The sequence below is a fragment of the Filicampus tigris genome, chromosome 2 (genome assembly GCF_054856515.1).
Source record: "Filicampus tigris isolate MCC_2025a chromosome 2, RoL_Ftig_1.0, whole genome shotgun sequence".
Classification (NCBI taxonomy): Eukaryota; Metazoa; Chordata; class Actinopteri; order Syngnathiformes; family Syngnathidae; genus Filicampus; species Filicampus tigris.
The window spans coordinates 5,453,005-5,467,576 of record NC_141218.1 but is presented as its reverse complement, the minus strand read 5'-3'; the positions used below and the strand labels follow the sequence as shown (position 1 = coordinate 5,467,576).

Sequence of the window (14,572 nt, the reverse complement as noted above, 5' to 3'; positions counted from 1 at the left end):
TTTTTTCCCCACTGCATGACACTAAAGCAGTGATTCTCCATCTGTGCGACGTGGGCTCCCTCTAGTGGTATGCCAAAGGATCATTTCCTAAGTACAGTTCAGTTCTCTTTAACTTTTTAGTACAACACATTTTGCATCTACTTTTTAATAACTGTTTGCTTTTAAACTGTTGTTTAGGTGCAATATTAACTTATGTGCAATAAAAATTAAGTACAGTTTATTTTCAGTACAGTATTTTATTCGGTGGTATTTGGTGTAAAAGGTTTGAGAAGCACTGCACTAAAGAAGACTCAGTGCTTGTATGTAGCCTGCAACTGCCAAAAAAAAAAAAAAAATGGATGGGCAGATGACTTAGACATCATTTGGAGTGCACAGCTTTGTATTTTGAGATGATCTGTGCAAACCCCAATCCGGAGCCGTATATCGTTCGCTTCCTCTCGGCGTCGGAAAAGTCCACGTGAAACAATCCGAAGCGAAGATCGAATCCTTCGGCCCACTCGAAGTTGTCCAGAAGCGACCAGGCAAAGTATCCGCGGACATTGACGCCGTCTTCTCCGATAGCTGCACGGGAGAGAGATAAGTAAGGTTCTGTCCGCGTAAAAAATTCTTACGGTTAAATTCTGTGTAAAATATTATATACTTTTAAATGTTTTTGTAAATTATTTTCAAATTATTTGTAAATTTTTGTTTCATTGTTATTTTATTGAATATCAAGAATGGTCTAATTGTGGTTGTCTAAGGAAGATCTGAACTTGATATTATTCAGTTTGTCATTTTATTTGAATATACGATGTGTCGGGACAGGAGGGTTGCGCTTAGCTAGAGAAATATTCAGACCCAGCCTGATTTTTCCAGGTCCACCCATTTAGCCACGTTCTGGCTCCGCCCCTTCCGCTGACCCCAACACATCAGTCACGGTACCTTTTTCCACTTCCTGGATGGTTTCCTTGTAAAACTCGCAACGCTGAGCATCCTCAATCACCAACGGCCCCGCCTGACAGAAGCCATTTTCTGTGATATAGATCACTGGGTCGCCAAATGTGTCCTGGAAGGTGAAGGTCAAATGAATGGCAAAGAAACTCTCTACAGAGTTGATTTCATTTCACCTTGATTTAGTTTTGTTTTTGTTTTGTTTTTTTAGCACTAAAAAAAAAAAAAATCCCTTACGAGCTACCGTAGTTCAGCACGTCAGAGGACTTTGCAGCAAACAGGGAAGCTAGTTTACACACAATCTCACTATGGAATTGGTTTTGGTTTGCAGCATCAGACAATATGAAAAAAAAATCACGCTATGACCGAGTAATACTGTACCTCTCTATCCCTAATTGCCCAATCAAGAGGGTTTGGCATGCACAGTGAACACCCTGCCAGGAAAGCAAAAACGCACAAGTAACAAAAAGGTTTTAATTGCCTGTAGCTGCCACAAGATAGCAAAAAAGTACATTTTTCTAGGAGACCGCCATGGCCTGACTGAGGCAGTTTAACATAGGGCTTCAATAAAAAGATACCACCAGATGGCGCCAAAGCAATATTATAATGAGGGTAAAAACATGAGATTTTATTAAAGGCCATATGGCCCAGTCCTACCTTGATGTAGTTGAGAAGCTTTCTCAAGCCACACGGCACCACAGCCAACCAGGGCGCACCACAGATGCTCCAATTAGGATCCAAGACTTCTTCCGTGTCACGGTCGCATTTCATGCACATCCGCCGCTCGCCAACATATCCATGTTTGACCTTGCGGGATGTGTAATAGTTCAAGGCAAAGAAGTCGGCCGTGCCCAACGCAGACGGCTCGTCCTCGGGGAAGGTGGGAAGTCGCGGGCCGCCGTCGTAGCCCATCTTCCTGCTTTGAGCGTCGATGGCCGACCTCATCACGTCGGGATAATCCCCGGTGACGAACAACGGCCACGCGAACCACCCCAGGGTGAATGCCAGGGAGCGATCCCAAGCGGCGACATCCGTGGCCTGCTCGGGACGCAACGGCTCGAACCAGTCGCTGTTGATGGCCAGGGACACCGCACCACCCTACGAAAAGCCCTTTGAACATTTTTTTTTTTTATGTTCTTGCTAACCAGCTACAAGTTGGCGCTGCTTTGTCCTCACTAGTAAGACAACTCTGTGTATTAGTAGAATGACTAGTGTGGAAAAGGAGAACAACTGTCTAGCGAGTAATGTTGTGCATACGAGTAGGACAACTACATGTCGCTAATGAGCAGACCTGGAATGGCCCATCTGGAGCACCATGAAAATTCCCGCTGGGCCGCTATTGACTCTCAAGGACGCAGTATCCTTAAGTCACTTGATACTCTGCCATATTTTATTTAGAGTGCCCTCCATAATTATCAACACCCCTGGTTAAGATGTGTTGAAAGCCTTAAAATAAATTACAGTTTTCTTGCGGAAGCATACGCTCATACTGAAAATTGTAGAAATGGTTCAACAGACACAGAATCAAGCTGTCTCAGTCACTAAGCCTCAACTCCATTGAAAACCTGTGGAGTGACGAGAGTGCAGAGGGGAGGACCCAAATCGCTGGATGATTTTGAGAAATTGTGCAAAGAGGAATAGTGGAAGATTCCGCTTTCTCTATTCTCCCATCTGTTTTGTTGGCAAAAGGGATTGTACAAAGTATTAACATCAGGGGCGCTAATAATTGAGGCACACATAATTAAGAATTATATATTAATGTGGATTTTTTTTTTTCCCACTGAATAAATGCAATTGAATTAAAAGGTTGGATTTTCCGCTTTAAAAAAAAAAAAAGGCAGGCATTTTGTTGCTACTCGTAGTGTCCAAGAGGCTGCTGGATGGGAATCACTGTACAAAGTGTACCCTCGTTCTACTAGTGCACTGTAATGTTTTATTAATGAGGACAAAAGTATGAGACCACGAATATTGATCAAATGCTCCATCAGCATTTCATACACACCTGCTCTGGCCTGTAGAGCGAGTTGTAACTGTGCCAAGCCATGACGTGGGCACGCAACATGTTGTGAGCCACCAGGTAGGCCGCCGTTCCCGCTTCTTTCAGGCCCGGCGCGTGGACGCCGTCCTCGTGGCCGTACTTGGCGCACACGTACGGCTCGTTGATGGTGAGCCAGAGTTTGACGCGGTCCCCGAATGTTTGGAAACAAAAACGAGCGTAGCTGTCAAAGAGGGCGGCAATTGCGGTTGCTTTCCAGCCTCCGCGCTCCTGGAGGGCCTGAGGCAGGTCGAAGTGGTAGAGCGTGACCATAGGGGACACGCCACACGATAGTAAATCATCAATCACCTTGTTGTAGTACTGGACACCTGCGGAAAGACCAGGTGGCTGCTAATAAAACTACAGCATGACTGATTCATTTTAGCTCTTTTCAAAATAATCACAATCAACGGGAGTTTTGCTGTTTAAATGCAGATATTCTTAATTTCATCACCGCATTCATTATGTTTTTAAATTAATCGGCCGATTAATCGGTCGTCGGAATATTGGAATTGGCATCCCCCTCAAAATAATCTGTATAGGTGCGGTACTTTTTGGACCTTGGCTGATCTGGGATCTGTTTTGGTACCTTTTTGACTGACATGTTCTGTGGTCCCATCGGGAAGGAGGCGGGCCCAGGAGAGAGACAGGCGGTAATGTGTCAGCCCAAGTTGCTGGATGCACTTCAGGTCTTTTTCCCAAAATTCATAGCTGTTGCAGGTCACGTCACCCGTCTGCGCCCCGCACACTCGACCTTCCTCATGACAAAATGTGTCCCAGATGCTCGGACCCTTGCCGTCCGCCTGCCAACCACCTAAAATAAACATTTTGAAATCCCCTGGTGAATGGTTTGGGGTTTATCCATTGAGTTTATGTTTCCTTCTGGATTTTACTGTGATGTCATAATGAGAAAACGTCAATTTTGATCAATGATTGGTTGTTGTGTATTTGTTCTGGAAATTTAAACATACCTGCAGATTTGTTTTGGATGATACATTTTGTAACTTGGATCTTACTTTGCTGAAGGCACCTTTTGGGCTATAAGTGTGACACCTCACTCGAAAAAGTTTTATAATCACAAATTTGTACTAAATCAAATCTATTCGTATACGTATCTTTATGAAAGAACTGAGAATTTAATTAACAATAATGTTATCAAAACCTTGTAATTGTGATCCCATTTCAATGTCTGAATTCAATTTTTACTCGTGACCACTGGCATGTTTTGTTTTATTTTATTTTTGGGTTATTTGTCCTTTCATTTGTTGTTTATAAATGTTTCTGTGTTTTGTTGAATGTGTATTGCATTCATTGTAAGATTTGATGTATTGTTAAAGATTGAACAACTTAACAATTGTTTTATGTATTCATAAATGCATTGTCTGTATTTTTGTTTGTTTGTTTTTTTAATAATATGAGTTTTTAAAATAAAGATAAAAAAAAAAAAAATCAATGATTGGTTGCAGCTGCGGATTTGCGTCCCTACCTTCAATTTGATATGCTGAAGTCGCAGCTCCCCATGCAAAGTCACGTGGAAACATGTTTTTACAGGTCAGTGTCGGACTGTGATGGTTCGAATGCTTTTTATTGACTTTACCATTATTTGTAGTTGTATTATCTTTGCGTACAAAGCCAGCAGCAAACGCGAGAAGCTAACAACCCGGAAGTATTTTCAGTGTGACATTTGAACACAGAAATTCCCATAATTGACTCCTTATTTCGCCTTCTTTTAGCGTCATATGTGGCTTGGTGGCAGGATTACAATGTGAAATGATGTAAAATACTCTCATCACTGGTGTAAATATCTAGGATAATTTTCTTGATGGTCTAACATGATAACTTCACATATTTTACGAGCATTCATGAACGCGGCATACGGTGGGGGCGTTTTTTCTGCGTGATGACGTCGATCAGTGCATTAAGATACGATAAAAAAATACTCGGCTGTTAAAACGAAATATAATTAATAACTTTTTAATTGGTTATTTACACGTCCTCTGTTTAAAAAAGAAAGGAAACTAAAGTGTGTCATTAAGGATGGTTTATTTGCATTTACAGAGTTCGCCACAAGATGGCAATAAAGTCAAGGAAATGACGCCTGGCTAAAAAGTCTGTAAACAGTGCTGATATTTTTATGTTTTAATTGATTGAAAGTAATGCTGTTGCAAAAAAAAAGAAAATCGTCATTGACTAAAATTTAGTATGGTCCCTTAGTTTTTCTAATTCTTTGTGCGTTTGGCCTTTCTAATTGCCCCGGACAAAGTGTCCTGTACATGTTTATCGTGTAGCACCAGGTAGCGCTAAAGTATTGTACATTTGTCAAATGCAGTGTTGTGATCACCGGCACCACACCGACGATCGTCATGAAGTAAAGTAATACCATTATGAATAACAATTAACAATTGTAGTAAACGGGGCAATATTATGGACATAATTGAGGTATATGAAACAAAGCGTAGTAGCTTGTAGGTAATACAGCGATGAGTAATGCAAGTGGGGTCAAGCAGGATACCAAAATAAATCTATTGTGGCTCTGGTCTCCGGTTTCCACTGCCCCTATGTGGCAGTTAATGCAGCTGGGTAACAGATACCTGTGTGCTCCTCTCCTGGGAAAGCCACTGTCAGAAATGGTTGCCGCGCTTCTAAACCCTCTGACACCAAGAGCCATCTCAAAAAATATTTGGCTCTGAGACAGTTTTTATTTCTTAAAAGTATATTTAAGATGACACTAGGCTTATGCAGTTTGATCATTAACACTGCGTTTGGATCACAGAGGAAAAAAAAAACAGTTGAAATGAAAATCTTCTTTTCTTGGACGGGTTTCAGAGGGACAAAACGACGACCCTTTCACTGATTAACCGGATGTACCTGCTCAGAGTCTCAATCAGCAATGCTGTATGTAAACTGTGACCTCGCGGCCACCCTGGCAATTATTTCTTTCCTAATGATTTTGTCAACAAGGTGTAAAAAGTCTCTGTGTAGCGCTGGACGCTGACCTCTAAGGAGAGCTGAGGCCTGTCGGCCAAGTCACGAGAGGGAGGCGAGGGAATAACTCCACTCCTAACCCGCCTCAGGTTTGTGGATTAGGAAATCTAATTGAGAACGACCCACAGCCAAATGTTTACAGAAAACAGCTGCTTAAATAGGCACTTAGAAGGAATTAGAATAACATTTTTGGGTTGGCAAGCCGGGCAGCAACACAGGCAATGTCTTTGTTTTGGGAGTGTTGGTTGAAGGCCCCCGGCCGGGGACAGATGGGAGCCAAGAACATTGTGGCTCGCTTTACTTTCTCTTGCAATCGCTCTACCTGACCTCAGTGTCTTGTTTAGTGTTGTGCGTACTATGCAAAAAGATCGCCATGTGACCCTTCGAATGGGCGCATCTGCCCAGCAAAAACATCTTGTGACAATCCCGATAAAAATGCAGGTGCAATCATTTATTTTCCCCCTTCTGCCTGTTACAGTGCACTTGCATCGGGGCCATGTGGTGGCAGTAACTGACTAGAACCAGCAGGTGGAGCTCCACCTACAGGTCTGGCACACTTATTTCGGATTGTTTAGATACTGCCGTGAGATAAGATGCATGAAAAAAATATGAATATTTCATGCTTGTAGTTAACGATACATTTTTGTTTCAAATTCAAAAAGAGTCTTGTCGTTTCCCAGTTCCATGGCCTATTGACGTTTTCTTTTTGATCCTATGAATTCCTCTGTCTCGACTGGGTAAAGTACACTAAAGCAGGGGGCCGACTTCTTCTAATCATGTCTCGATCGGCCCTGCGGTTGCCTTTCCAACATGCTGGAGCAGACGTTGGAGTGCAAAAACAAACTAGCCGCTGTCCCATGAAGGGGCAAGTAGCTGGCAAATTCCTGGCCCGCTCTTTGAACACATGTGACAAGCAGCACTTTGACTCCCGGGCCAAAATGAGCTGATCAAACAGCTCTGTTTGGGCTCGGCCTAAAGGGGAGACAACCGGGTTACTCATATGGGGGTGGGTGGGGGTGGCTTGACCTCTATAGGAGAACATGTAGCCAGGAAATCTCCGCATGCAGCGTACATACTGCAGCCCTCGTGCTCACGTGTAAAGTCGTATGAAAACAAACAGAGAAAATTTGTCCGCTATTAAGCATTTCCAGCGGCTAAAAATAAAAGCGGCAACCCAGGAAAGTTAATTTGGAGCCAGTGATCCCGCTTGTAACATGAGGATGTGGCTGAGCTATGCGCTCGCCGCTCTCAATGTCAACTATTCATGATATTCGCTGGCGCGGGAGGGTCAAAGTTCAAGAGCACCTTATGAATTTGCCATGAACAAACCGGCCTTTAAAGAAATATTTCCAGGATGAAACTCGGTCTTTAGGGGGTTTGTCTCCCTTTCCGGGGGGGGGTCATAAACATTTGCATTCCTGCACTCGGCGTGTTAATGGAGATTAACCCGAATTCGAGCCTGCGTGTCAGCCAGCGATTCAGGTGGCTCATACCTCGCATACCTGCTCTATTGTGAGCCTGCTCGCATTCTCTCGGGAGCTCCGATGAGGACGGCGCTTCGCTCTGTTCATTTGATGGCGCTTCCAAAAAAACAAGACAGCGGAGGCCTGATATTCCGACGCTTTGTACTTCATTTCAGGAGTTCTCCGACCCACTCGCCATTTAGAATGCAGAAAATACAAGCCGACTATCTTATCGCAAAGCGCACAAATGTTTTTAAGAGGGTCAAGCTGACATTTGACCACCTGCACGTGGGAGAGGGCGTTCATGTCATCTGCATCATAAAAAGAAAAAACACATTTGTCTTCTGGAGAAAATGTTCACAGCATTAGGTACAGCCAGGGGCGTAGATAGAATCTGTGAGGGGTGGCCATGCAAGCGTGCGTGTGCGCGTCATTCTTTATCATACCATCCAAAGTCAGTGTTTCATGAAAAAAAACATCACACCTATATATAACCTTGCCCAACGCACTCATAATCAAAAAGGCTGCGTAAAAAAAAAATATATATATATATATATATATATTTTGCTGAGCTTAATTTACTGGGTAATGCCATTATCTCAAAGACTGTTTCTATCACATGCACTGATTCCCTAGCTAACAGCCAATCAGTGTATCACTGTCACAGACAGTCAACGCCATTTTGCATACTGCCATCAATGGGACGTTCATCCAGATTATATCTGAAAAGCGCAACACAAAAATCTCATTCTTCACAATTCTAAGCGTTGCTTTTTACTAAGGTTTGTTTTGCTTATATTAGGAATGTGTGTGCACGATTGGTACATGTGTGCATTCATCAAACCATGTCTGTGGATGGCACGATAAACAATGACGTCACAGCCATGTTGTGTGCTCGCTGTGGTGAGAAAGTAATCATTTGAATTGACGTTGACTGACACAATTGTATGTTCTTTACTTAAGACGGATTATTTGGAAGTTTGTCAGATCATTCTTTAAATATGCAATGAATGTAATCAACGTATGGCAGAGTATCAAGAGGTGTAAGAGCGTTGCATCAATATGAAAATGGCAGAAAATCATAGATATCACAATTTTCCCTTTGGTGTGGTGGTGGCTAGAAACTGATTAGGGGTGGCCTTGGCCCCCCTGGCCACCACGTAACTCCACCCCTGGTTACGGCTGCCCATTTGGGCTTGCCTTGTTTATTATATTTGTTTATTTATTTGTTTGTTTATTTATTGATTTTTTTCCCACTCGGAGTAGCCTGAAGCATGTGCTGACAGCAACTCATCCGCATGTGATTTCAAAGTTGTGCATTCTCGAGTAGCAATGGAGGCGTTCGTGCGTAAACGCTGCAGCCGGGAGCCTGTTTCTTTAAGAATCCCCCGTTCTCCCCACCACCTTTTTTTTTTTTTTTTTTTTTTTTTTTTCTTTTTCTTGACTCGTGCCTGGTATGCAAACATAAATTTAGCAGCAACGTGTTCGCACCGGGAGCAACATATCTCCAAATGTTACGTCAGACGTCACTTACTGGGAGCCTGACGCGCGTCGTTTCGGTGCGGGAGCCGAGCTGAGTCAACACCCCACCCACCCCTTCTCCCACGCCCCCTCCACACTGTCACACACACGCACATGCACACTCACTAGCGCAAGCACTAAGCAGAGGCAAAAGAGGCGCGATCACTTGTCTCCATTCAGTGTGCAAACACGCGGAATTTGGGGAGAGATGACGGGGGGCGGCTGGGGCGCGACTGGACTGCTTCTGTTCGCGGCTTGGGTCAAGGTAAGGTTCGGAAGAGCACTGTTGTGTAGTCAAGGTCTAACCTGTTAGAAAAATGCTCAATATCCCCTGTCAGCAGTTGATTATTCTACTGTATTATCATCTACATCTGTAAAATAATGTAGAGTAAATATAAATCATTGTTATGGCATTACCAAGAGGCCGTTCACCATTCTTTCAATTGGAAACTCATTTGGACGCATTTATTTCTGGTAACACAACCTTGCACATGTGATTATCCTCAAAATTAAGTCGATATATATGTACATACAGTATATATACATAAATCACTTGCATCGAAAGTATAGAGTCCCTTAAAGTATTCATTCAGATTCAGAAAACTTGATTTATCCCTGTGGGACAATTGAGGGGAAAAGTGACATTTTCACTTTAACTGTAAAGTTCTGTTTGTCCAATGAAATACAATAAAGTTTGATAATTGGCTCTATAGTGTGCATTACGTGTAATATAAATATAGAATAACAGCATTTTAGTCGCCGTGTTACTGAATGCTTAGGGAAATAGTGCATCGCCATTCCTTTGGGGCACCTGACCTTTTCTAAGCGCCGTACCTCCAAGATAACCCCGAAGCCGATCAGACGACGCGCGTGTCATCCTAATCAGTGGCGTGTGCGCAGTCAGCTGCCACGAATCGCCACTCAAGCTTGTTATCGCCTCCAGGCAGCCGCAGGCCACGCAACCGACGGCACGACAGGTGCTGAGTGCGCCTCGTGGCGGTCCGGCCTTCATTTACTTTAATCAGGGAACGTCTGAGATGAAGGCCATCACCCAACGCCATCCTCAGTCACCTTTTAAAACTACTGCTTTGCTACCCTCGACACTTTAACTGCAATGGTGCATACCTGTACCTTTTTTGGCCCGAGAAAAGCTATAAACTGTGACCTCGATGTCCAATAATTAGGCCCAGGTAGGCTCTTCTGTGAGGTGCCTTTAGTTTATCTCGAAAAACACTCACTGGCAAGAGCGCGACCTATCGTGCCTCTCTGCTCACCATGCATACCACCACCCGCGCTCTCCGTTCACGCAGTTTTATTAACCTCTTGGTTCCCAAAGTCCGCACTACTTCTAGCGGATCCTCTTGCAATTTTCGGCCCCAAATGACTGAAGCACAAAAAGTAATACAACTCACCTCATTCAAGTATGTAACTAAATCATATTGTAGAATTGATCGATTTATTTGTGTTTGCTTTTATTTGTTTGGCTGCAAATGAGAATCTCTCGTGCAAATGAGAATCTCTCATTTGCCTTACCTGGATAAATAAAGGTGAAAACAAAACTTGCTTATAGCCTTAGGGCAGGGCTGTCAAACTCACTTTGTAGGGGGCCACATTAGTTACGGTTTCCTGCAGACTGACATTATGACTGTGAAACCTTTCAAATGTTTGATCTCCTGATACTACATATGCAGTACACAACAACTGATGACTAGTTTTGAATTCAGCTGTTAATGACAATTGTTTTTTTCAAGTTACTTAAAAAGAGGCTTGTTATAAAAAAAAAAAAAGGGAAGTTGATGCACAAGATTTGCTTTTGCGGGCCACATACAATGAAGTGGAGGACCGGATCTGGCCCCCGGGCCTTGAGTTTGAAAGCTGTGCCTTACGGGTACATTTGGCTTATTCCTGGGATAGTCTCCTTCAAAGGATTACTCTTATCCATATTTAAAGCTTGGGAACATTCTGGATGTCTATTTTTTGGGGGGGCCCTAGAACCGGTCCAAACATGAGCTCGGAGCCCTCTAATCAGTTAAGCATGAGTGTAGCTTGCATCTTGGCGGCGCAGGATCGACCCCTCCTCCTGTGACCTTCGTTGCGACAGTAGCAACAAGGGAGCTTCTCGCTCAGGTGGCGGCCAAAACATGACAAGCATGTGTGCAAGGGGAGCATGACTCTGCGAATTTGGTGGAACAGCAGTGACCCGCACGCTTGACATCAGAGACGGCAGACCAACAAGTGGTCCCGGCGACTCTCTCATGTCAGAGTCAGCGTCTCAGCGCGACTATTCTAGTGAAGAAGAATGAAGCTCTATAGTTGTGTGTTTGGTATTTGGAGGTCCTCCTCTGCCCGATTTGCGTGTGTGGGCTAAGTGGCCTGTGGCTCTGACCCTAAATGGAATAGACCTTCCTTTGTGGGTGACATAATGGCATACCTTAAGTGAGCCTTGGAGGGCTCTCATGCTATTCCCTTGATTCGTGCAGCCATGCAGAATCTTCCCGGATAAAAAAAAAAAAAAAAAAAAAAAAAAAAGAAAAGACAAATGTGTCTTTAAGAAGCAGCTATCAGCGCAACAATTTCTCTTCTGTGGCAGTGCTTGGCCACCACAATTCCGTTTAATGATCCCGCTGGAATTCACAAGGAAGTTGGCCACAAGAAGCAACAAATTGTCGTGTTTATTCAAGGAAATGGCCCCACTTAACGTTTGAATGCAGCCTCCCGTGGACACACGGGGAAGCTGATGGCAGGATCCAGATGGGCAGCGTTGCCACAGTGACCTTGAAAATGTAGCTTTAGTTACTTTTCTGATTACTTGACTTTGAGAGTATCAATTTGAAGTTACTAATTACTTGATTTTAAAAGCAATCATTTTAAAAGTGAGTTATGAGTCACACTCAACAGATGCAGGCAATCCCACTTAATATTGTCAACTACTTTTGCCAATGCTTATTCGGAAACACACTTTCAACAGAAATTGTAATTAGTTTCATTTGGGGGAAAAAAAGACCTTATGGATTGCACTTAACATAAACGTTTACTTGTTTTCATTTAAAGTCTTAACGTTTCTTTTATAAAGAAGTCTGTTTTAGCTTGACATATTTAACCGTTAATATTGTCATGTATAAACTTAACATTTATAATGTACATTGCTTATGAAATACGATTAAATGTGTGGACCTCATACAGTCACATCGGCTTGTGAGTCTGCGATCCACATGTTTTTGTTCTTTGACGTACCGGTTGTGTTTTTGAAGCTATATAACACTTTGTCAACACAGAAATTGCAACATAAACTAATATTTTCTTTAGCTGACAAAAACTCAAAACAGTGACTGTTTCCAGATTGAAAATGCAAATCGCTGCCTCCTACATTGTCATATTTCATGTGGCTGAAACGCGACATGGCGCATGCGTGATATCACTCCCTCAGACGGGAATGCAAATTGCGAAGCCCCATAATGCTTCACTTCAAGCTGTAAACACTTTAGTTCCCCTTCCTTTATGTCTTCTATAACGGACAGTTGTTTGCTGTGTGTCTTTATCTAGGAACGGGGTCTTCTTCTGTATTTTATTATTTCTCCATCATTAGTTTTGTTCCACGTACATGCGTGAGGGAAAATGTGATTGAAAAATCTTAAGCAGTTAATACTAGCATTGCCTCTTGATCGTAAATAGTAAGTGGCAGTTATCGCTGCAGACAGGTCAAGTCGCGTAAACGGTCCCGGGTGAACGGCAACATCTACCGGTCTCCCACTCCTACCGCTTGATTGCGTGATGACACAGATGCAGAGACTCTCCGTGTAGCTTAGACGAGTGTTTGTTGTGGGACGGAATGGGAAGTGAATTAATACGGAGAAGGAACGGTCCCGCTCGAGGAGTTAAAAGAACATCTGGGCTATGATGGATGCATGGATGGAGCAAGTTTTTGGAGTGTGTTAACAACAAGGACTGCTTTCAGTTACAAAACAAAAGCTTTCATTCTCATCCCATTGTTGCCATCTGGTCTTCATCTCTGTCGAGTGTGCCTTTGCTTAAAAATGGATGTGTGTCATGTCACGCCAAATTGAAGTGGTGCTTATGCAAAGCACGAACTTTTCACAAAAGTGTTGCTGGCATTGTTGCGTGAGCGACTTGCTGTAGGTGCGCCGGGATGCTCCTGCTCCAAATTGGGACGAGCAGGCGTTTGTCCCGCCAGAGCTTGGCCGAAAACTGTGAAACTCCATCCTGCCATTGGTACACTGGTGAATAAAAAGCCACCGGGAACAGAATGAGAGATGGCAGATTCCAAAGAAAGTACTCGCAATGGACACTGGCAAAGAGCAACTGAAGGCAGTGGAAAATGGGAATGGGAACAGGAATCCAAAATTGAGACACTGGCACTTGAAATTGTTGTGCAAACTTGATGGTTAAGAAAATGGTGCCTTGACTTTATAATTTCAAGCCAAAATTGACTTTAGGAGCAAATGTCGGATGAGGAAAGTGTGAAAAAAAACTGAAGCAATAAAGGTAGGGGAGATGTTTTTGCTTGTGAGCAAGGAGAACCACTGTTGCCAATGCGCTTTTCAGCCATTTATTCAACATGACAAGCAGTCAAACACAAATCGTCGCTGTCTTGTGAAATACACTTATGTCCAATATGGGATTTTTTTTTTTTTTAATTTTCACGTTAATGCCATGTCTGTAATGCGGAAACACCATTCACGTAAAAATAAGAAAATTGTAAATGATGGACATACGTGTTTTTCACAGGACAGCGACGAATGTAGAAGGATTTGTATTTTATTTGGGTAGAGGGTGTGGTACTAGTCACGTGTGTAGGCAACATGTCAGGAAAAGCAACAGCAAAAAAAAAAAAAAAAAAATATTAGTCAAACACTATAAAACTTCAGGCTTGGATTTGCTTTTACGGCCTCTTGTCGCCAGGCAGATACATGTGGCTCAAGCCTAGCTGCCGCATCTTTGCCAGTGAACATTCACTTCATACCGTGCATTGCCAAGGGGCCACCAGTAGATGGCAACGTTACAGCAGAGGGGCGTTTTTATGTTCCTTCTGGATAGACCACAGTAGTCTGACTTGTGAAGGTGGTTGTCCTCGTCCTGTCCCCGCCTCCCCTTCCCTCCCCAGGACCCTCTTGTGTTTGTTCCCTCAGCGGGAGGTTCGGTTCTCACCATCTCACCATCCAGCCGCTGGCGTCCCGTCCCCATGAAACATGTTGGGCGCCATCTGTGTCTTCCGTCATTGCAAATGAGCGCTGTTGATTTATTCCCGTTTTGTTTGTCCCGAGCTGCGTCATCTGCTCAGCATGTTTTTCACGCCGCTCACGACTGGAGCAGCTCTGCCCCAGCCTTGACCTCGGATCCCTTCCCAGGGCAGGAGCTGCAGCGGGAGCGCTCGGGAGTGGCGCTAACGAGAGGGGAGATCACAACTCGGGGCCCCCCTCGGGGGAGGTCTAATTAGAGGCGAGTCGGGCTAGGAGGTGTGTGCGCTCTTGTGTAAGTGTTGAAAACGGTACTTGGGAGAGTTGTAAAGCTCAAGGAAGAGGCCCCATTTGACACTTCAGAGGGCATGACGAGGAAATAATGGATGAAAAGGTCAACGAGGATGTTGAAATAGGAGCAAGTTAAAATGGAGTGGATGATT

General features: G+C 43.6%; 2 protein-coding genes across 6 annotated transcripts in view; one reads left to right on the top strand and one right to left on the bottom strand.

Annotated features, from left to right (window-relative positions):
- Nucleotides 1-222: 222 nt before the first annotated feature.
- On the bottom strand, nucleotides 223-4,623 carry gba3 (glucosidase, beta, acid 3). The gene is made up of 6 exons (XM_086023913.1): nucleotides 4,452-4,623; nucleotides 3,555-3,779; nucleotides 2,933-3,294; nucleotides 1,588-2,028; nucleotides 922-1,045; nucleotides 223-561 (listed from the first exon to the last, which is right to left on the bottom strand). The coding sequence occupies exons 1-6, from the start codon at nucleotides 4,504-4,506 to the stop codon at nucleotides 359-361; spliced, it is 1,410 nt and encodes a 469-aa protein (XP_085880039.1). The 5' UTR covers nucleotides 4,507-4,623; the 3' UTR covers nucleotides 223-358.
- adamtsl3 (ADAMTS-like 3) overlaps nucleotides 4,434-14,572 on the top strand; it is a 55,660-nt gene continuing 45,521 nt past the window's right edge. For 4 of the 5 annotated variants that reach the window (XM_086023909.1, XM_086023910.1, XM_086023908.1 and 1 more), the window contains exon 1: nucleotides 9,059-9,199. In XM_086023909.1, coding sequence (XP_085880035.1) covers nucleotides 9,143-9,199 — 57 coding nt within the window. In that variant the 5' untranslated portion in view covers nucleotides 9,059-9,142. Of the gene's footprint in view, nucleotides 4,517-9,058; nucleotides 9,200-14,572 lie in introns of those variants that run through there. The other variant, XM_086023907.1, reaches the window with a different exon arrangement.

Coding starts and splice junctions, on each gene's coding strand:
- gba3 (XM_086023913.1), bottom strand. CDS start 4,506: ATGTTTCCACGTGACTTTGCATGGGGAGCTGCGACTTCAGCATATCAA. Junction 3,780..4,451: donor TTCAGCATATCAAATTGAAG/GTAGGGACGCAA, acceptor TGTTTATTTTAG/GTGGTTGGCAGGCGGACGGC. Junction 2,029..2,932: donor CGCTCTACAGGCCAGAGCAG/GTGTGTATGAAA, acceptor GGCTTTTCGTAG/GGTGGTGCGGTGTCCCTGGC.